The following is a 22,561-nucleotide window of genomic DNA, read 5'->3' as shown; positions in this document are numbered from 1 at the left end:
GAGATAATTTATCAAGACCAAGACTAAAATTATGAACAAAACATGTGGACCCAAAAACTTTGGGAGGTAAAGAGTGGAGAGGGTCATGTGGAAATAAAATAGAATGAGGAATTTTGTTATCTAAAACTGAAGATGGCATGCGATTAATGAGATAACATGCACTAAGAACAGCATCACCCCAAAAACGCTGAGGAACATCACCATGGATTAAAATAGTACGAGTTGTTTCAACAAGATGTCTATTCTTGCGCTCAGCTACCCCATTTTGTTGAGGTGTATAAGCACATGAAGTTTGATGAAGAATACCATGAGAAGCCATAAAATTTTTAAAAGAATGAGAAAGATACTCACGTCCATTATCACTGCGCAAAATTCGGATGGAAATTCCAAATTAATTTTTAATTTCATTGTAAAATATTTGAAATATAGAAAACAACTCAGAACGGTTTTTCATTAAAAATACCCAAGTACATCTTGAATAATCATCAATAAAAGTAACAAAATACTGAAATCCTAAATTAGACTTAATACGACTTGGTCCCCAAATGTCAGAGTGAACTAAGGCAAAAGGAGATGAAGCACGTTGTGAGACACTACGAGGAAAAGAACTACGAATGTGTTTCCCTAACTGACACGACTCACACGATAAAGTAGACACATTAGACAAACTTGGAACAAGCTGTTGCATCTTGGCAAGACTAGGATGACCCAACCGAGCATGAATGAGAGATGGAGAATCCATAATTGCGCCAACATGTGCAGAGATCTGTAGTTGATAAAGTCCATGAGACTCACATCCGGTGCCAATCATCCGTCCCGAACTCCGGTCCTGTAAAGTAACAGAATCTTTGGTAAAAGAAATAACACAGTCAAGGGAACGAGTGAGACGACTAATGGATAATAAGTTAAATGGAGACCCAGGGACATAAAGAACATTATCAATAGATAAAGATGAAAAAAGATTAATAGTACCAACACCATGTGATGGTACCCTATATCCATTGGCCATGGTAACTGAAGGTAAATAACCCGTAGTAGATAGGGAAGAGAAAAAAGATTTATTACCAGTAATGTGATCAGTGGCACCTGAATCTAGAACCCAAGGGCCATGGGAAGTGGAGTGAGTGAGGCCGACAAAAGATGTACCTGAATGTGCAACAGAAGTCGTGGAACTAGGGTTCTGACGATCCTCATACCATTTAAGAAATTCATTGAAAATAGCAGGCTGGCTTGGGGTATCAATTGAAGTATGGTCCATGGTAGAAGGTTGCACAGGGGCAATTTGAGCAACCGCAACAGATCTAGGAGGACGACCATGTAAGGCATAACATCTGTCAATTTTGTGGCCAAGTTTGCCACAATGGTCACACTTGTGACGCCCTTTGCCCGGCTTGTGAGGGCGAGTACGATCATTATGCTGAGATACTAAAGCAGAAGATTCATCAACATGAGACGTTATATCAGCGGTGTGTTTACCTGGCACGCGCAAAAGGGTAGAACAAGTGGAAGTAAAATTGGGCACAATAGGAGATCCCAAAATTTGATCACGAACGTGAGAATAATCATCAGGAAGACCATGTAAACCCAATAACATGAAGAACTTGGATCTTTGTTCTAGTTCTTGAGAAGGAGTAGAGGCAGGAGGTAATAACTCATTAAAATCATGAAGAAGAGCATGAAGTTTACCTAGATATTCTGCCATTGTACCATCAAGACGTTTGGGAGCAACAATTGTGAGAAGATTTTGACACACACCATAAAGACGTTGAGTATCATTGGTGTATAATAATTTTGCTTGTTCCCAAACTTCTGAACATGTTTCATAGGTACGAAAAATTTGTTTTAAAGATGAGTGAATGGTCGATTTGATAACAATGCATAATTGAGCATCAATTTTCGACCAACGAACAACCTCATTTTCAGCAAGAGTAGGATGAGTAAGATGATTAACATAACCTTGACTCTTAAGCCATAATTTAATATCTGATGCCCAAGTGTCATAATTGGTTTCATCCAATTTGTCAATGGAAAGATGAACATTGACGTAATTAGTATAAATAGATGAATCCGGCATAATGATTGAAGAAGAAGCCATAGTGGCAGCGGAAGCGGAAGAAGCCATAAAAGATAAGGACAAATCCAGTCACCGGTTAATTGGCGGGAGCAACAAAGATGAAGGCTCCGACAGCGATTCCGACGAGATTCCGACGGCGTCTCCGGCGAAGGTCCGGCGAAGTTCCGGTGAAGGTCCGGCGGAGGTCCGGTGAAGGTCCGACGAAGGTCCGGCGAAGGTCCGGTGAAGGTCCGACGAAGGTCCGGCGAGACAGTGGGGGTGGTGGCTGGAAAATTCCAGTGAATAGTGGATTCACCAATAAAAATTGAACCCTAAACCCTAAACTCTAACCTTATGCTCTAGATACCATATTAAAGGAAAAGAAAGAATAGGGTAAATCCCTTGTGTATATTGAACACATAGGGTTATGTTTATATAGGAAAAAGAAACATATGGGCTAAGCCCATTACATAAATATGAGATATCTAACAATATCTATAATATCTCATAATATCAAATAATATCTAATTATATCTAATAATATCTAACAAACTTGATTTGGATTCTTGTGTTAATTGGGTTAATCCAAACTAGTTGAGTTTTTCACAGGTCAAGCCAGTCAATCTAGTTGATTTTTCAAATATGCTCAAATTTCTCAGAATAGGTAACATCCACAAAAATATAAAAGAACATAAAAGTTGCAGAATTTTAAGAGACCTGTAAATAGAACCTCTTTAATTCATCATGACCATCAAGTCCATCAATTCTTTGTGCCATTTGTTTATCCCCAAGTGTAACAACTGCTAGTGACTGCCAACCAGATAAGCCAAGTAATCAGTCAGGTTAAGATGCAGATATCAGTATCACTTACTAGTACTGAAAGTGAAACTAATAATAAAGTACAAGAGTAGAAAATTATAGATTTTTTTAGTAATCATGAGAGGTTCTACTACACAATTGCAAAAATGGGGCAACATGAAGACTAGTGACCAGACCCAAAAATTGATGATGAAGAAACAAACATACTCTTATGATTTTAGGTAAAGTCAGAATGAAAAACACATGTTTTTCCATGTAGAAGCTTCTTAACACAAGAAAGTCAAAATTGAAGTGTCTGGCATTCTTGAAGAGCATTTGGAGAAAATAACTCTTCCCAAGGTGGTTATGTTTTGTTGGGCATCAATTAAGAGTAGTAGTTTATACATAGAAATAAAAGATAGATTATAAATTATTACTAAATATGGTGTTCTACGCAATACACAAGGCTCAACAGATAACATGCTATTCCTTCATCATTAAGGCTGAGAAAATATAGAATCCCATCCTTCCATATATTGTTCCAATCCCTTGTGATAAAGGTCCAAAGAGTCAATATTATTAGTTTTGTTCCTCCTTTGTATTTGTTCATTATATATCCCTTCTAATAAAAGAGATAACAAACTAAAAGAGATAACAAGACTGGACAAGCATTTATAGACACCAACATACATCATCCAAAGCATAAACTTGTAAACAAATAAAGTTGGCTCAGACCTGTGTTTCGCCTCTTGTAAAAAGAGCACTTCCATGTGCTCTAGGTAGTAGACCACATCTAGAGTAGATTGGACGTATTCCATTTGGTGTCCGCCCATCGCTCCTCTTTCCCCCCTATAGCATATAGAATATAAATCAATAAGCATGAATGAAGTTAAAGTTTTTGTACTAAAACTGTAATTTTTTTTTCTTATTGTACCAAAAAACAAAATATGTCAATACTTTTACTTTCTTACTATACCAAAAACAAAATATGTCAATACTTGTTGTACTAAACCGACTATCTACCCAATTTGAATATCTTTTTGTATTTCCTTAATGAAATTAAAAATCAATTTGGCAAAGTGGTCAAGATCTTATGGAGTGATAATGACAAAGAATATTTTTCTTTTAGTTTTTTCACTCTTTTAAATTCACATTGCATTCAACAGCAGTCCACTTGTCCTCATACACTTCAGGAAAATGGTATAGCATAGAAAAAAATAGACACTTAGTGTCAATAAGTTGTCCATCATTACGGTGATGTCGTTCTTACTTCGAGTTATCTTATTAATGAATGCTCTCTACTTCTTTGGAGCATAAAGTTTCATATTCTATTGTCTTTCCAGATGAACCTCTATTTTCCATTCTCCTCAATTTGTGTGTGTTTGGTACATGTGTCTCCAAGTTTGGACACACTGTCAACACGAGCTATCAAACGTGTCTTCTTCGGATATGCTACATGAGACTTAGTTCCTCTTCCACTTGGGCAGAAGGTTGTTGATTATTGTTTGTTGTTGGGTTTACACCATTAAAGTTGGGCCAAATGGTGAAGTTAATCGCCTCAAAGCTAGATTGTTAGCCAAAGGATATATTCAAATCTAAGGCCTTGATTATGGTGATACTTTTTCTTCCATAGTCAAATTGACTATTGTCTGTTTGTTCTTTGCCATGGTAGTTATACATCATGGCCTCTCCACCACCAATTAGATGTAAAAAAATGTTTTCCTTCATGATGATCAAGAAGAGGAGATTTACTTGGAGAAATGTCTTCTTACATCAAGGGAGTCTCGCTTGGTTTTTAAGTTACAGAAGTCTTTCTATGGTCTCAAGCAATCTCCTTGTGTTTGGTTTGGAAAATTCAGTCACATTGTTCAAAGGATTGGACTAAAACATAATGAGTCATCATTCAAAAACAATTGTCATATGTAAAACATGTTTACTTAATTGTGTATGTTGATAACAGTCATTATAAGGAATGATGCCTACTAGAATCTCAAAGTTAAAGGAACACCTATGCAAAAACTTTCATACCAAAAAGACCTTGGATATCTCAAATACTTGGTAGGCATTGAAGTGACTCAATCAAAGGAAGGCATTGTAGTTTCTCAAAGCAAATATGTTTTAGATATCTTGGAAGAAACATACATAACTGATTGTAGACAAGTAGATAGCCCTATGGATCTAAATAAAAAATTAATGGCAAATCAAAGTTAACCTCTCTCTGACCTAGAGAGATATAGAACACTTGTTGGGAAGCTTATTTATCTCACCGTTACTAGACCTAATCCATCATTTGCAGTTGGTGTGGTTAGTTAGTTTACACAAAATCATTGTATTGATCATTGGAATGTTATCACTACATCCTAAGGAACCTCAAAAAGGCTTGTGTGGGTGAAATAATTTCTTCAAGAATTAAAATTGTGACATGCATCAAATGAAGATGTATTGTGATAATCAAGCAGCTCTCTACATTTCCTCTACTTTGTATTCCATACGAGGACCAAAGACAGTTAATTATCATTTTATTCAAGAGAAGCCAAACAATGATCAACTTGCAAATGTGCGAACAAAATCCGTAAGAGGACCTTAGATTCAATTTATATGTTCCAAACTTGGCATAGACAATTTGTATGTTCCAATTTGAGGGGGGGTGTTAAATTAATTTATCTTGATTATATAACTTGTTTCGATAGGTTAAGTAGTCTGTCCTAAAAAGTTGTTTTGCTTATTAATTACCTAGATATAGCCTTTTCCTTGTACACCTCTTCCTATTCCGGATGTAATTTTCTTTAATAAATAACATGGATCAGATAATTGATCTCTTAATAAAAGGTTGTAGAGAGAAAGAAAGAGAAAACTGTATTATTCAATATTTCAGAATATTACAAAGAACAGAAAAGAGTGGGTATTTATAATACCTAATTCTGCATAAGATGCAGGTAAAACAGTTTTAAACTGTTACAACTAACACTTAAACCTGTTTATCATGTTTTTCAAAGCATGCAAACAGCATCCATAAAAATAAAAGTGTTGCATTATCGCATCCCCATACAGGTACTACAGATATGTTTATCTGCTATTTTAGCATCCAAAAATATTGCAAAAAGTGATGCCACTGCATTATCTTTTAATGGTAGAAACAGGAAATGAAAAACAAAAAAGTTATTTGAACATCTCTGGTGTAAATATTAATTCCATATCAGACAGTATGTCAAAGGAAGATACCAAGGCCCACACAAAGCTGAAAATGAAATACAAGGAGAGGATACAAAGTACAGACATACCATCCATTTGCAAAGTTTACTATGGGCTGCACATAGAATGCAATAACTGTCATGAGACAGTGACTATGGCAGTTATTATGACATTAATATTAAGAATTTAGAGTGCTATAACTACCATGAGGCAGATATTGTTAGGATTATGAATTACGAACTGCCGTACATTTCCATATATGAAGCAATTGAAATTTGACAATTTTAATTACAGGGATAACCGAGCGCTCAACAACATCCTCAAGGGCAAGTCAGAGTGAGTGTATATGTTGAAAGGGTTTACTTGTAATTGCATCTTGTACACTCATGGATACTCTTATTTATAAGACCTTTTACTAATGATAGGAATATTTGTTAAGATATTTTCCTATTTGATGTAATCAAATCATATCACATTTCCCTATTTAATGCAATCAAATCATACCTTAACACTCCCCAAACTAGATCATACGCATCATGTGAGTCAAGCTTGTTACAAAATCTTATCACACAAAAGCCCTTGAGGAACTTGGTGAACTTGTCAGTCAATTGGTTGCTGGACCTAACAAAGTCAATAATGGCAAAGCTTCACGCATCAATTTGGTGCAGGTGTGCCAACAGAACATGTTGGCGGGTGGCCGAGAGGCAGCATAGTGGTAACCAGAGAAGGGAAGCTCTGATTGCGAGGTAGCATTTGAGGTTGAAGGACGCAATGGCTGGAGAGAAAAAAAAATGCTTGGAGGGCACAATGACTTCCAAAGAGAAAAACTGCTTAGAGAATTTGATGGTAATATGGTAAATGAGCATGGTGGTTGCCGAAGAGAAAAAATATTTGAAGAGTACAATAGTTTTGAAGAGCAAATGGCTTAGATAGTGCGAAATCTGACAGTAAAATTGCTTGAGGGCTCACAGTAAAATTACTAGAGAGCAAGGCTGCGCTGCTTGGGAACAAAAATGATTGGAGGGTGTGGCTGGGTAGAAAAACATAATGCAATGGGTGTTTTGTTTACCCAAGAGGGGCAAAAGTTAGAGAGACAAAGTCAATGAACAACATCTATGAATCGAAGTGGCACAAAATCTTAGACATGCTAGAAGAGGTCACTAATTAGAGTTGCATTCTTTTTTTCTTTTTGTTTAGGGAACTAAACAATGAAATATTGACAAAGCAAGTCATAGAGGATAGCACCACAAGGAAACCATATAGAAAAAGAAAAAAAAATTGTAATTGTGTGTCCTATACGCACGTGAGTACTGTTACAATGAAAAGAATCAGTAATAAGGAACAAAGATATTTCCCTATTTGTTGTGATAAAATCATATAATATTTCTATATTTGATGTAATCAATTCAAACCATATTTCCCTACTTAATGCAATCAAATCATATTTTTAACAATGTTTAAAAATATAATCACTTGATGATGCCTTTTGTTTATTAGGACCAACTCAAACTAAAAGCTTAATAAGCTAGCCCCATGACATGGAATAGTTTTTGTTGCATAATCAGGAGAATTATGTTATAATTAAGTGCAGATTCCATTTTATATTTATTAGGACAGATTTGTTAGTGATTTGATTTTATTTGATTTGTACAGCTTTAAACACCCATTATTTTTGGCTTTCATTACCTATTATTTCTTTCCTTAATTAGGTTGTAAAACAATCTATAAATAAATACTGTAATCACATTTGTAAGATATCTCAGAAATATATTTCATCTATTTCTTTCCACTTGGTATCAGAGTCATTTCGAGCATATCCTAGCAAGTATTTGTTGGGCTTATCAGGCCACCCGCTATCGGGTCGCTATCGAACCACCCATAATATGTAGTCTCACGCACGAGTTGGCAGTCTCGGCGTGAAGGGGGTGTGTTGGAGATCCCACATCGACTAGAGAGCCTTTCATTGTATATAAGTGGGTGCAAACCTCAACCTCATGAGCCAGTTTTATGGGGTTGAGTTAGGCTTAAAGTCCACTTCGTAATATGGTATCAGAGCCATTTTCGAGCTTATCCTAGCGAGTGTTTGTGTTGGGCCTATCGTGCCACCCGCTATCGGGCCGCTATCGGACCACCCATAATATATAGTCTCACGCACGAGTTGACAGTCTCGGCGTGAGGGGGTGTGTTGGAGATCCCACATCGACTAGAGATGAGAACATTTCATTGTATATAAGTGGGTGCAAACCTCACTTCATTGAGCCGGTTTTATGGGGTTGAGTTAGGCTTAAAGTCCACTTCGTAATATGGTTTGTTTCATTTATTGATGATTGTACTCAGGTTACCTAATATTTCTCATGAAAGATAAGTCTAAAGTTTTTCACCTGTTTGTAAAGTTTTACAGAATGATTCAAACACAATTTGAAAGTCCAATTAAGAGATTGCGTTCTGATAATGGAAGAGAATATGTGAACCAAAACCTTTCCAAGTTCCTTCAGGAAAATGGAGTTGTTCATGAATTAACATGTGTGGACACTCCTCAACAAAATGGGGTTGCTGAAAGGAAAAATCGCCATCTCCTTGAGGTTACTCGAGCTTTACTTTTCCAAACATCAGTTCCTAGATCTTATTGGGGGGAAGCAGTCATGACTGCCACTTATTTGATTAATAGATTACCCTCTCGGGTTCTAGAGGGTGTTACTCCTATTCAGCTTATGACCACATTCTATCATTTTATTCCCAGGTTGACTAGTCTTCAGAATCGTGTCTTCGGTTGTCCTGCTTTTCTCCATGTTCATAGTCCTTATCGGGGTAAGTTAGATCCTCACGCCATCAAATGTGCCTTCATTGGTTATGCCCCCAACAAAAAGGGGTACAAATGTTGTCACCCTCAAAGTCGTAAAGTCTACTTTTCCAAGGATGTTACCTTTCATGAAATAGAGTCTTTCTTTCCTAGTTCTCAGCTTCAGGGGGGGAGTATTCAAGAAATTGAGAATCTTGAGTTGCCACCTTTTCCTTTGTTGCAGGATTTCATTCTTAGGGAGGATGACAAAGACCCTGCACCAACATCATTACCTGAGAAGAATAATGAAGACAAATATTTTGGAAAACAATATCAGTGAAGGCAACAAGAACCCGTCCTGGTCGAACAACAACTTCAATTGTCTGAACCGGAGGTAAGAACTCATACCTGTGAGACTCTTGAGGACACCTTAAATACTGCTTTTGAACCTAACCTAAATGATTTACCTATTGCCTTGAAAAAAGAAAAAAGATCTTGTGCCAAATATCTTATATCCTAATTTGTGTCTACAAAAATACTTCCTATGCACCACAAGAGTTTTCTTTCAGCTATTGATTCTATCAGTATCCCTACATCGGTACAAGAAGCCTTAAAAGATGAGAACTGGATTCGAGCCATGAATGAAGAAATGAGCACGTTAGAAAGGAATGAGACTTGGGAGATTGTAGAGAGACCAAAAGATAAGAAAGCAGTGGGTTGTAGGTGAATATACACAGTTAAGTATAAGTCTAATGGCACACTGGATCGGTATAAAGAAAGGTTGGTTGCAAAAGGGTACACTCAAACCTATGGGATCGATTATGAGGAGACTTTTGTTCCAGTGGCAAAAATGAATACAGTCAAGATTATTCTCTCCCTGGCAACACACTTTGGTTGGGCAATGCATCAATTTGATGTTAAAAATGCCTTCTTGCATGGAAGCTAGGAGGAAGAAATATACATGGAGATTCCACCTGGTTATGGTGCCACTAATGAAGGGAATAAGGTGTGCAGACTTAAGAAGGCCTTGTATGGTCTTAAACAATCACCTCGTACTAGGTTTGGAAATTTTACTCAAGCTATGGTATCTTTGGGGTACCGACAAAGCCAAGGTGACCATACTCTGTTTAAAAAACATTCTCAGAATGGTAAACTCACTCTACTTTTGGTCTATGTAGATGATATGATTATTACAGGTGATGATGAGATTAAAAAACAAAATTTGAGGGAGAGACTAGCTGCTCAATTTGAAATGAAGGATCTTAGGAAGTTGAAGTACTTCCTTGGGATAGAGGTTGCTTACTCGAGACAGAGCATATTTATTTCATAAAGGAAATACATCCTTGATCTTCTCAAAGAGACTGGTAAGTTGGGTTATAAGCCCACTGGAGTGCCAATAGAGCAAAATCATAGGATTGGGAATGATGAGGAAAACCCAAAAGTGAAGAAGACACAATATCAAAGACTTGTGGGAAAACTCATTTATCTATCACACATTAGGCCAGACATAGCCTATGCAGTTAGTGTGGTTAGCCAATTTATGCATGATCCAAGAGAAAGACACTTGCAGGCAGTAGACAAAATCAATCAATACTTAAAAGCCTCTCCATGAAAAGGATTGCTATTCAAAAAGGGGAAAAACTTATCCATGAAAGTATATACTGATGTTGACTATGCAGGATTGATTGTTGATAGGAGATCCACCACAGGCTATTGCATGTTCTTGGGTGGAAATCTGGTGACATGGAGGAGCAAGAAGCAAAATGTAGTTGCAAGATCAAGTGCAGAGGCAGAATTTAGAGTCATGGCTCAAGGGGTGTGTGAACTCTTATGGATGAAGATCATACTTGATGACCTAAAAATAAAATATGAAGCTCCTATGGGATTGGCTTGTGATAATAAGTCCACTATCAGTATTGCACACAGAGATAGACCGTCACTTTATTAAAGAGAAGTTGGATGATGGTCTTATAGCCACTGAGTACATCCCTTCAAGACTCCAATTGACAGATATGTTTACTAAGGGACTTCCCACAAAACAATTCGAAGATCTTACTTGCAAGTTGAGAATGATAGATATGCATTCACCAACTTGAGGGGGAGTGTTGCATAATCAAGAGAATTATGTTATAATTAAGTGCAGATTCCATTTTATATTTATTAGGACAGATTTGTTAGTGATTTGATTTTATTTGATTTGTACAGCTTTAAACACCCATTATTTCTGGCTTTCATTACCTATTATTTCTTTCCTTAATTAAGTTGTAAAATAGTCTATAAATAGAGACTATAATCATATTTGTAAGATATCTCAGAAATATATTTCATCTATTTCTTTCCATTGTTTTACATGAAACATAACATTTCAGTCTAATACCATGTCACCAATTGTTTAAGCTGTTTAACATGCACGCCTACAACTAATTTTATATCCAACAGATTGGTGTTTGCTATAATAAATTCATGATAAATAGTTATCCATTTCCTACCTAATTGCCCGTTGAAACTATAAATGCATTTTGATAGCATGGAATGGAATAACATCACACGTTTAAATTTCAATAGTTGAGAACAGCAACCCTGTTAAGACTCTTTTGAAGGAATACATGTTCCATTTGTGCTTCCACAAAGACTAACAGATGTGTTTGCCACGATTATTAGATTACTCCCTTAGGCTCATAACTAAAACTTTCAACACTAATGAAAGAGCTTTTCCATTATGAAGAAAACAGACACTTAGAGACTATTTGACAGAACTCTCCCATAGACAACAAAAAGCACACATAATATTTTGATGGATAGTAATCTTAATTATTTCATTAGAAGTATTCATACCTCTACTATGCGCTTCCTCAAAAATCTGGATGTAACTTCCTTAAATACCAACTTGACATCTACCTCAGAATACTGTAGAGGGAAATGAAATAGATAATGTTAAATAGTAAGACCAAATGGGTTCAGAAAAACAGATATACAAGAGGGCAAGGCATGATCTCTACATGAATCAAGGAACAAAGTATAAACATTAAACAATTCAAATACACAAAAGAAATTATAAAGAACAATGTCAATTGCCAGAAAGATTGACCTAGACTAGGATACTGCATACACAAAACAAAGAAAATATAACATGAGTAATATCCTTTTTTTGTCTCAGTTCTTGGGGGGAGGTATAAATAAAGACATATAAGAGATAGAACAGAAAAAATAATATGACGGAGTAGGGTATCATCATAAACAGAGAAATTTAAGGAAAACAAAACCAAAGGGGTAAAGAATGTAGCAAAGAATGGTATTTAACCTAAAACAATCACAAGCAGAGAACAAGAGAGGGGAAACCTATACACTAGTAGAAGAAGCATGAACACTTAGCTAGGTGTTTGTCAACTCTGACTGAAATTAGTAGATTGTTAGACACATTTCAATCTAGGATTGCTGAAGCTGGGGAAAGCACATCCTGATGTATTCAGTCTAGGGAAGAGAAGCTTTCATCACAATGCAAGCCATGTTTGGTTTTTAAAAATTAAGTGTAAAAGTCCTTCAATATTTCGTACACAGATCCACACATTCAACTACACTTTTCTGCTGCACAAAGTTCTCTTACAACACATTAAGAATTTTAGGGAGAAATCATGAACAATTTTATTAAATTCCTTAACAGAAAAATTGGGAAGAATTATGTTTCAGGACAACTTTTTAGTAGTAGCTGTAGCCTCCTAATTTCTTTCATAAATCATGTCAGCAGTAACATATTCTGAATCCCTAAAGAACCTCGTATTGGCAATCTTCCTTTCAGAAATTTTAGTAATCCTTTAATCAACAGATAACATGAGGACCTTCCTGCACACAAGCAGAGGAGAAATAACAAAAACATTTGCTAATACAGTTTTAGCAAAAGAAATCATTAAGAAAAAAAAGAGAGAAGTACGATTAAGCCTCCTAAGGCTACAAAGAAACTACAGAACCAAAGAAGAGAACAAGAAAAATCAACTTATTTGAGCAATCCAGTCTGTTTGCATGTATACCTTAGAAATGGCCATAAAAAATAACTAAGAACTGAGAGCACTAAGCCTAAGTTAACCATATATGCATCACTTAATACATTTCAAAAAAATAGGGAATAAATTTAGAAATGTGCATGGTACTTACTAACAGTGCTGGTTTGTGTGAAGTCAACTTTATATGAACATCACCTTCGTCAACTTCACCATCAACAATTATTTCCTCGTCTTCATCCTCATCCTCAAGAATCTCCGCAATGGTCTCGGAATTACTCCTCAGTTTTGAGTCATTTGAGACAAACCCTTTTTCTGTGAGTATATTCAGAACCTTTTCTTCTAATGATGAAAGCGCTTTTCTTCTGGGTATTTTGTTTCTAATCTGAAGAACTTTTACTATTTCATCACCAGCAATTTCCTGCAGATTCCCTCTCACTTCAGTATCTATCCAAACACTATTCAACAAAACTATTTAATGAAGTCTTCAATTATCTTGTCTAACAAATATTAATAAAGTAAAAGTATAGTCCTCTCATACATGAACATGCAAGAAGTGATAAATCTGGCCTAAGTCCAAAGAAGTATATAAATGGTACTGAGTCCTTTCAAACTCTTCCCAGAATCTCAGCTTGAGTTTCAATGGCAAAATTTCAGTATGACACAACTTACACAAGTGGAAGAATTGTCTTTGGAATGAGGTCAAATGCGAGGCCCAAGGTATTTCAAGGCAGAGTAGACAACCACAACAACATAGCTTTATCTTGAGACTATCCCAAGAAAATAAATTCAAATCAAGGAAAAATTAGTGTTTTTAACCCCTGTTTATCAAAGTGGCCAAAACAGCCACATTTGTTTCCATTATAGTGGCTGTGATTAAGCACAGTGGCCACATCCCACAAACGCAATGAATTTGAGCACCTGTTGCAGCCACCTGCCACTACTTGACAGCACTATAGTACCTCTACTGCCCCCAATTGATAACCCTGATTCAAGGAAGTCTTCTTTGGGCCCACTGCCCAGTGCGTATTGGCACTAGCCCAACACATTTTAAAAACATCCCAGAAGAAGACAACAGAATGCAGAGTTGTAACAGTAGAAAAAGAGATGCAATAAGGGTTAAAAGAATTTATTATTATTAGCACTTTTCTTCAATTGGGGTTGTGCCTTTTGTTTCCCTGTCCCCAAGGCATTAAAAGCCATTAGCCTCTTAAGGACACCTAATGCCTTTGATGACCTCATTACATTAGCAATACACATGATTGGTATTAGCATAAATAACATAGATCTTAGTGTTTTTTGCATAATTTAACTCCAAATTAATATTATTCTAATAATATTGAGCAATGTTATTAAATTAGTGACTAAAATCACAAAATTGCACGATTTAACGGGTATGAGGAGGAATCAGTTGACGCGGAAAGCAATGCAAACAGCACAGATCATAGCAAGTACACGATGCTGCTCACTTAATCGGGGGATCGTTGGGCCATGTCGGTCCTTCTCATCTTCTATTGGTAGGGTTTGAAGCCTAACTATTGCTTAAAAAAACAAGATAAGGCCCAATTTGCAAAGAGTATGTGGTGCTATATGCGTACCTTTTTCTCTACTAGGGTCGCATCGCAAATGAAAATTCACAACCCCACAAGGCACACGGTACATGTAAAGAGTCACAACCATCGCTCGTCGCCATTGCAGTCGTCAAAGCTCACCATCCTTGCTTCTTCTATTATTGTTCTTGCTTCTTTTTGTTTTACTCATCACTTTGTTTCTCTTTGTTCCTTTTCCTATGGTGTTTGTCGCTACTTACTTTTATTTAGATTTTGAAGGTAAAAAAATGCATCTATGTGGTTTAGGTGATGCAACTCGAAAAAGAAGTGGAGTTTAAAGTTGATTATGAGGTGAAACATGAAATGTATGATTGTTTGGATAGGTTGGTGGGAGACATTGATGAGATAACAAAGATTATGCTCATATTGAGAGTTTCAAGAGCAAGTCTAGATTTTTTGGTAGTCCAATAGCTCAAAGTGCACTCAACCAAAACTCCATGACAATTGTGGGAATCATATGATGATGAACATCTAGAATTACAAAGATTAGCGATTAGAGTATTGAGTTTGACTTGTAGTTCATTTGGTTGTGAGCGTAATGGGAGTGATTTTGAAAGGGTAAGAATTTAAATTTTAGGATAATATGATGTGTTAATTAATTTTATAATTATTTAGGTCCACACCAAGAAAAGAAACTGTTTAACGCAAAAGACCATGAATGATCTGGTGATTGTGAAGGCTAATTCAAGATTGAAGAAGAAGGATGTTAGGAAAACAAAAGACTATAACATTGATGATCTTGCTTCTAATGATAAATGGATTATGGAGCACAATGAAGCAAAATCAAGATTAGATGATGAAGCATCTTAGTTAAAGTTAGAGAAGATGAAGATGTTGTAGAGAAGATGTTGCTGCACCGATGGATGATTTGGAGGTTCCTCCAATTGCTGATAATGATTGTTGCATAATTAGGAGATAATTAGTCCATAATTAGTGCAGATTCTGTTTTCTATTTATTAGGATAGATTTAGTATCTTTTGGTGATTTGATTTGATTTGTATAGCTTTAATTGCCTAATATTTCTTGCTTTAAATAACTTTTTTTTTTCCTTAATTAGGTTGTATATAGTCTATAAATTTAGACTATAATCACATTGGTAAACACATTCAGAAATATATTCAATTTTCTTCTTTCAACTTGGTATTAGAGCTCTCGATCTGGGAGACTCTTTCTGCAATTATTTTCTTTTTTTGGGCATCCTTCATTGCTACAATTACTTTTTACGGGCAGCCTTAATTGCTGCAACTGTTTTTTTCTCTCTTTTCTCCATTGATCACCACCTTGCACCATTGACCATCATTGCCACCACCATTGACCGCCGCTGCCTACCACCATCGGAATCCATGGGAAACCGATGTCAGAAATTTTTTTCCGGCTAACCTTTTTTGTGTGAACACGACCAAAATTTGCCCATTTGCAAAGCTCAGTTGGTTTTGGCTCTCAAGACTCCCTTAGTAAGACATCTAGCTATTGTTACTCAACTATGAGTGGTAAGAGTTCTAGTTTCTTATCCTTTAATGCTTCTAGTACTGAAAATATTTGGAATATAGACCCTGGTACTACTAATCATATGATACCTCATTCCTTTTATTTTTCATCCTACATTGTTTTATTTGGTAACCAACATATTACGGTTGTTAATGGTTCCATTACCCTCATTACTGATCGTGGTAACATCCACCTTCAACCTTCCTTTCCTTTAAAAAATGTGTTTCATGTTCCCAAACTATCTAATAACCTCTTGTCAATTCAAAAGTTTACCCAAGATTTAAATTGTGCAATTGTATTTTTTTCATTTCCATTGTGTTTTTCAGGATCTTGCCATAGGGAAGACTATTGAAATTGCCAAAGAGCAGGCGGGTTACATTTTTACATCAAGAAAAATACAAAAAGTGTGTTGGACTACAAGCACACGCTTCTAATCTTCAGCAAGACCCTGAATCTTGGTTATCTTCTCAGATATGGCTTCAACACAGATGTCTTGGTCATCCTCCATTTAGTATTTATTTCCTGTTTTATTTACAGCAGTGTATGTTGAGTCTTTTCATTGTGATGTTTTCCAGTTTGCTAAACACCATCGGACAACTTTTCTTTCCAATGGTAATAAAATTTCTAAACCTTTTGATCTTATTCATTCAGATGTATGGGGACCTTCACCTATTCCTAATACCTCGAGTGTAAAATGGTTTGTTTCATTAATTAAAAATTGTACTGTGTTACCTAGATATTCCACATGCCAAATAAGTCCGAAGTTTTTCACTTATTTGTCAATTTTTACAAAATGGTTCAAACACAATATGGAAGCCCAATTAAGAGATTGAGTTCTGATAATGGAAAAGAATATCTGAACCAAAACCTTTCCAAGTTCCTTAAGGAAAATGGAGTTTTCATGAATTAACTTGGGTAATGGGGTTGCAGAAAGAAAAAATTGTCATCTCTCCTCCGAACGTCTATTCCTAGATCTTACTGGAGGAAGCAGTCTTGTCTGCCACTTATTTGATTAATAGATTACCCTCTCGGGTTCTAGAGGGTGTTACTCCTATCAGCTTATGACCAAATTCTAGACTTCTATTCCCATTTTGACTAGTCTTCATATTCGTATCTTTGGTTGTCCTGCTTTTGACCATGTTCATAGTCCTTATTGGGGTAAGTTAGATCCTCACGCCATCAAATGTGTTTTCATTGCTTATGCCCCCAACAAAAAGTGGTACAAATCTACAAAGTCGTAAAGTCTATGTTTCCAAGGATGTCACCTTTCATAAAACAGAGTCTTTCTTTCCTAGTTCTCAACTTTAGGGAGAGTATTCAAGAAGTCAAGGTTCTTGAGTTGTCACCTTTTCTTTTGTTGTAGGATTTCATTCTTAGGGAGGATGACAAAGACCCTACATCAACATCATTACCAAAGAAGAATAATAAGGACAAATATTTTGAGAAAAAATATCAGCGAAGGCAACAAGAACCCGTCTTGGTCGAACAACAACTTCAATTGTCCGAACCGGAGGAAAGAACTCAAAACCAAGAGACTCTTGAGGACACCTTAAATACTGCTTTTGAACCTAACTTCAACGATTTACCTATTTCCTTGAGAAAAGAAAAAAGATCTTGTGCCAAATATACTATATCCCAATTTGTGTCTAGATTTCTATGCAACACTGAAGTTTTCTTTCAACTATTGAGTCTATCAAAATCCCTACATTAGTAAAAGAAGCCTTAAAAGATGAGAATTGAATTCGAGCCACGAATGAAGAAGTGGATGCATTAGAAAGGAATGAGACTTGGGAGATTGTAGAAAGACAAAAAGATAAGAAGGCAGTCGGTTGTAGGTGGATATACACAGTTAAGTATCAGTCTGATGACACATTGGACCGGTACAAGACAAGGTTGGTTGCAAAAGGGTTCACCCAAACCTATGGGATCGATTATGAGGAAACTTTTGCTCCAGTGAGAAAAATGAATATAGTCAGGATTATTCTCTCCTTGGCAGCGCACTTTGGTTGGGAAATGCATCAATTTGATGTTAAAAATGCCTTCTTGCATGGAAGCTTGGAGGAAGAAGTATACATGGAGATTCCACCTGGTTATGGTGCCACTAATGAAGGGAATAAGGTGTGCAGACTTAAGAAGGCCTTGTATGGTCTTAAACAATCACCTCGTACTAGGTTTGGAAATTTTACTCAAGCTATGGTATCTTTGGGGTACCGACAAAGCCAAGGTGAACATACTCTGTTTATAAAGCAATCTCAGGATGGTAAACTCACTCTACTTTTGGTCTCAGGATGATTATTGCAAATGATGATGAAACTAAAAAACAGACTTTGAGGGAGAGATTGGCTACTCAATTTCAAATGAAGGTCTTGAGAAGCTGAAGTACTTCCTTGGATGTGGCTTACTCTAGACAGGACATCTTTGTTTCTCAAAGAAAATACACCCTTGATCTCCTAAAAGAGACTAGTAAGTTGGGGTGTAAGACCACTGAAGTGCCAATAGAGCAAAATCATAGGTTTGGGAATGAAGAGGAAAGCCCAAAGGTGGAGAAGACACAATATCAAACACTTGTGGGAAAACTTATCTATCTATCATACACTAGGCCAGACATAGCCTATGCAGTTAGTGTGGTTAGACAATTCATGCATGATCCAAAAGAAAGACACTTGCAGGTAGTAAATAGAATTATTTAATACTTAAAAGCCTTTCCAAAGAAATGATTGCTATTCAAAAAAGGGGAAAACTTATCCATGAAAGTATATACTGATGTTGGATATGCAGGATCAATTGTTCATAGGAGATCCACCACAGGTTATTGCATGTTCTTGGGTGGAAATTTGGCAACATGGAGGAGCAAAAAACAAAATGTAGTTGCAAGCTATTATGAAGTGGACTTTAAGCCTAACTCAACCTCATAAAATCGACTTATGGGGTGAGGTTTGCACACACTTATAAAGAATGAATTACTCCAATCTCTAGTCGATGTGGGATCTCCAACACACCACGTCACACTGAGACTGATAGCTCGTGCGAGGGACAACATATTATGGGTGGTCCGATAACGGTCCGATAACGGGTGGCCTGATAAGCCCAACCAACACTAGCTAGGATAGACTCGAAAATGACTCTGATACCGTATTATGAAGTGAACTTTAAGCCTAACTCAGCCTCATAAAACCGGCTTATGAGGTGAGGTTTGCAGCCACTTATAAAGAATGAATTATCTCAATCTCTGGTCGATGTGAGATCTCCAACACAAGCTCAAGTGCAAAGGCAGAATTTAGAGCCATGGCTCAAAAGGTTTGTGAACTATTATGGATGAAGATCATACTCGATGACCTCAAAATAAAATATAAAGCTCCTATGGGTTTGGCGTGTGAGAATAAGTCCGTCATTAGTATTGCACACAATCCAGTTCAACATGACCGAACTAAGCATGTCGAGATAGACCGACATTTCATTAAGGAAAAGTTGGATAATGATCTTATAGTCACCGAGTACATTCCTTCAAAACTCCAATACTCCAATTGGCAGATATGTTCACTAAGGGGCTTCCCATAAAACATTTCAAAGATCTTACTTGCAAGCAAGCTGGGAATGATAGATATACATTCACCAGCTGGAGCTGGAGGGGGAGTGTTGCATAATTAGGAGATAATTATTCCATAATTAGTGCAGATTTTGTTTTCTCTTTATTAGGATAGATTTAGTATCTTTTGGTGATTTGATTTGATTTGTATAGCTTTAATTACCTATTATTTCTTGTTTTACTTGTTTATTTCCTTAATTAGGTTGTAAATAGTCTATAAATTTACACTGCAATCACATTTGTAAACACATTCAAAAATATATTCAATTTTTCCTTTCAACTATGATGAAGGTCATGGAGGAAATAACATTAATGAAAATGAAGATCATGTGGAGGATGACAATGATTATCCTATGTTTAATATGAAGGATTTCCTTGGTTAGTTTGTTTGTATAAAATATTTATGAATTTATTAGTTGTTTTATGCATAAACACTTTATTAATTACGAAACTATTTTTAGTTGTTATATATTGAATCTTACTACTTAAAGATTTATTATTATGTATGGTTATCTTTATCATCTATATTATTTTTAATGGATGCACATGTTTATAAATATAATTTTTCATATACTAGTAACATTTATGAGTCGAGTTATGCTCCTCAAGTTATGATTTTTTATCCCATTTCTGATCCTCTTACGATCCTCAAGTTTCATAACATTGATATTGAGAGCTTCCTTTCTTTATAGGACTCCTACCTAAACTCAACTCTATATTTTCAACACACTCATTCTACTTCTTAGAATCCCCAAATTTGGCTTAGATATTGCAGTTTGATTTCAGTATTCTTTTTCTTCAGCCTTTATGATTAACTTGCTAATATTTGTGATTTGTCCTATTGTTGGCCACTGTTCCCACCCACGTTAAGTCAATAGCATTAATCTTGTGAAGCACTATTGTCCAAACAAACAACAAAATCATGTAATATACAAACTATAGAGGAGCTGTCAAGTAATGTAGGAATTGTTAAGGGGAGAATAACAAGCCCTTAGATAGACATTCACAAATGAGGAGTAATTCTAAAGTTTTGGACTAAACTAATAGCAGAAAATGATAAAGGATAGTAAGGAGTATACTTCAACATGTTCATAAAGTTCAGGAGGAGGTAACTTGATGGCATCCAACATCTTTGGCTTCCCACACTTCTTAACCAAAGCATCTACCTCATTACAGATTGCTCTTACTGCATCCTGATAGTGAACAACAGGAAAAATATAATACAATCAACATTAAGCAGGCCTATTCATAAACTATCAAAGAAAACAGATCACACAAAGATGGAAATGTCTAAACTGTAAACATCACAATTCCACTATAACTAAAATCCTGCTATGGATGGAGGCACATAGCTTACTCTTGCACTACATAAGCTTTTTTAGTGAAATATTCATATGCTCCAAGCAATAATAGTCATGGAAAAATGAATTGAAGTTTTTAACAACACAGATAGATGTAGATAGCAAAAAGGTTGTTTTGAAATATTTTCAAATTGTTAAATTTGTAAGTAGATAACAACAACAATTTTAAAGATCAAAATCCTGTGCGGAGACTCTTTGCTTTCAGTGCTCTATATCAAATGGCCACAAATAAATGTCTTGCATGATGCAGCACAAATAATAATTTAAGAAACAATGGGTTTTATAAGCTTATCTACATAGTACTACTATAAGGTAATAACCTGACCAACTTCGACAGCCCTGAGTAACTTTTCTTCTGGAATAAAATTGCTATAGCCCTGCAATGAATATATATACCAGTTGAGCCAGCATAAAAGTACAACCATAAGAGTTTCCAGAATCATGATTCACATTCAACATATTTTAGATTCTGCAATGATATGATTTTATCATTATTATTTTATACCAACCAATGCAATTTCCTGCAATTTGACTCTAAGACAGCTGAAAGTGGTGAAAGGTCTTGGCTTTCAAAATACTGACAAATTAGAAGGGCAGGAAAAATTTTGAATCTCTTCTCGGCTGACAGCTGCGGGTCAAGTAAAAATAATTGTTGAGATTGCAAGTACTTGATTTGGATAAGGATTACAAATATGTTAATTATGAGTTTCAATTATTTGAACTTAATGACATAAAACTTCATCTAACATCTGTTTTCACGATTAAATTTGTTTCAAAATAAATATCCTAAAGGGTAACTCAGCTGGCCTTCCTGAAAGTCTCTTCATTTTGCAGTTCACAGTTGGTCTTTATATGTGATAATCTATTTATATGCCAAGTTGAAACAGAAAGAGAATGTGAAAATGAGACAAATTTTAGAACTCTGAATCACTCCCAACCAAATTGCAGGCTAGGTAAATTATTAATCTCAGCAAGCAGGTTGCAAAAGCAGGTGTTGAAATGCAATGTTATTTTATTATTATTTCTTTTGTATGTACCCAGCTTTAGGGTTAGGGTTTAAGGTAAGTGACTTGCCTCTTTTTATAACCTATATATATCCATCAATAAAAGGTACAATAGTGTAGGTTGAACACACTGCTTTCTCCATGTTATTTATTCAAGTGCAGGAATGAGGATACTGGCCTTCTTGTATATGTATTCTAGCATCAAATCATGGCAAGCTATTTATCATATCATTTGCCTCTAGGCTCATCCTTTGAGTCTGAGTGATCAGAGTTTATCATAATAACTGGGAAAAAACGCTAAAGCAAAACATATACAGAACAAATAGTTGTATTGCATGAAGAGTAAGATAATGTCTATGACCTTCATAGATATTTCTATTTTCTAGTTCCAAAATATTAGGATAGCTATACAAGCATGATTTTCTATTGCAAGCAAGTTACAAATAATTATCTAACATGCTCTATCAGTATATTGGTATTCCTATCATGCTGTTGTTCACATGAAAGGACAATGTTTTACCTCTATCATCAGTATTGATCCATCTGTGCCAGCCAGCAAGAGGTCCAATTCAGAGTGTTCCATCTCCTTAGTTGTAGGATTTACTATATACTTATCACCAACAAGACCAACACGAACCCCAGCAACTGCTTTTGACATTGGTACTTCTGAAAGAGCACTGGAAATTAAACGATTA

General features: G+C 35.9%; 1 protein-coding gene across 2 annotated transcripts in view; it reads right to left on the bottom strand.

The window, feature by feature from the left end:
- Window positions 1–22,561, bottom strand: part of RIF10 (polyribonucleotide nucleotidyltransferase) — a 61,715-nt gene that overhangs the window by 22,625 nt on the left and 16,529 nt on the right. For both annotated transcript variants that reach the window (XM_068616265.1, XM_068616266.1), the window contains 7 exons: window positions 22,387–22,543; window positions 21,183–21,239; window positions 20,581–20,694; window positions 12,972–13,238; window positions 11,658–11,729; window positions 3,587–3,700; window positions 2,771–2,863 (listed from right to left, as the gene is read on the bottom strand). In XM_068616265.1, the coding sequence (XP_068472366.1) occupies window positions 2,771–2,863; window positions 3,587–3,700; window positions 11,658–11,729; window positions 12,972–13,238; window positions 20,581–20,694; window positions 21,183–21,239; window positions 22,387–22,543 (874 nt within the window). The remainder of the gene's footprint in view (window positions 1–2,770; window positions 2,864–3,586; window positions 3,701–11,657; window positions 11,730–12,971; window positions 13,239–20,580; window positions 20,695–21,182; window positions 21,240–22,386; window positions 22,544–22,561) is intronic.

Source organism: Phaseolus vulgaris, chromosome 1, assembly GCF_051622355.1.
Source record: "Phaseolus vulgaris cultivar YP4 chromosome 1, ASM5162235v1, whole genome shotgun sequence".
NCBI lineage: Eukaryota > Viridiplantae > Streptophyta > Magnoliopsida > Fabales > Fabaceae > Phaseolus > Phaseolus vulgaris.
Note: the sequence above shows the minus strand (reverse complement) of the source record. Positions and strands in the feature narration are given on the sequence as shown.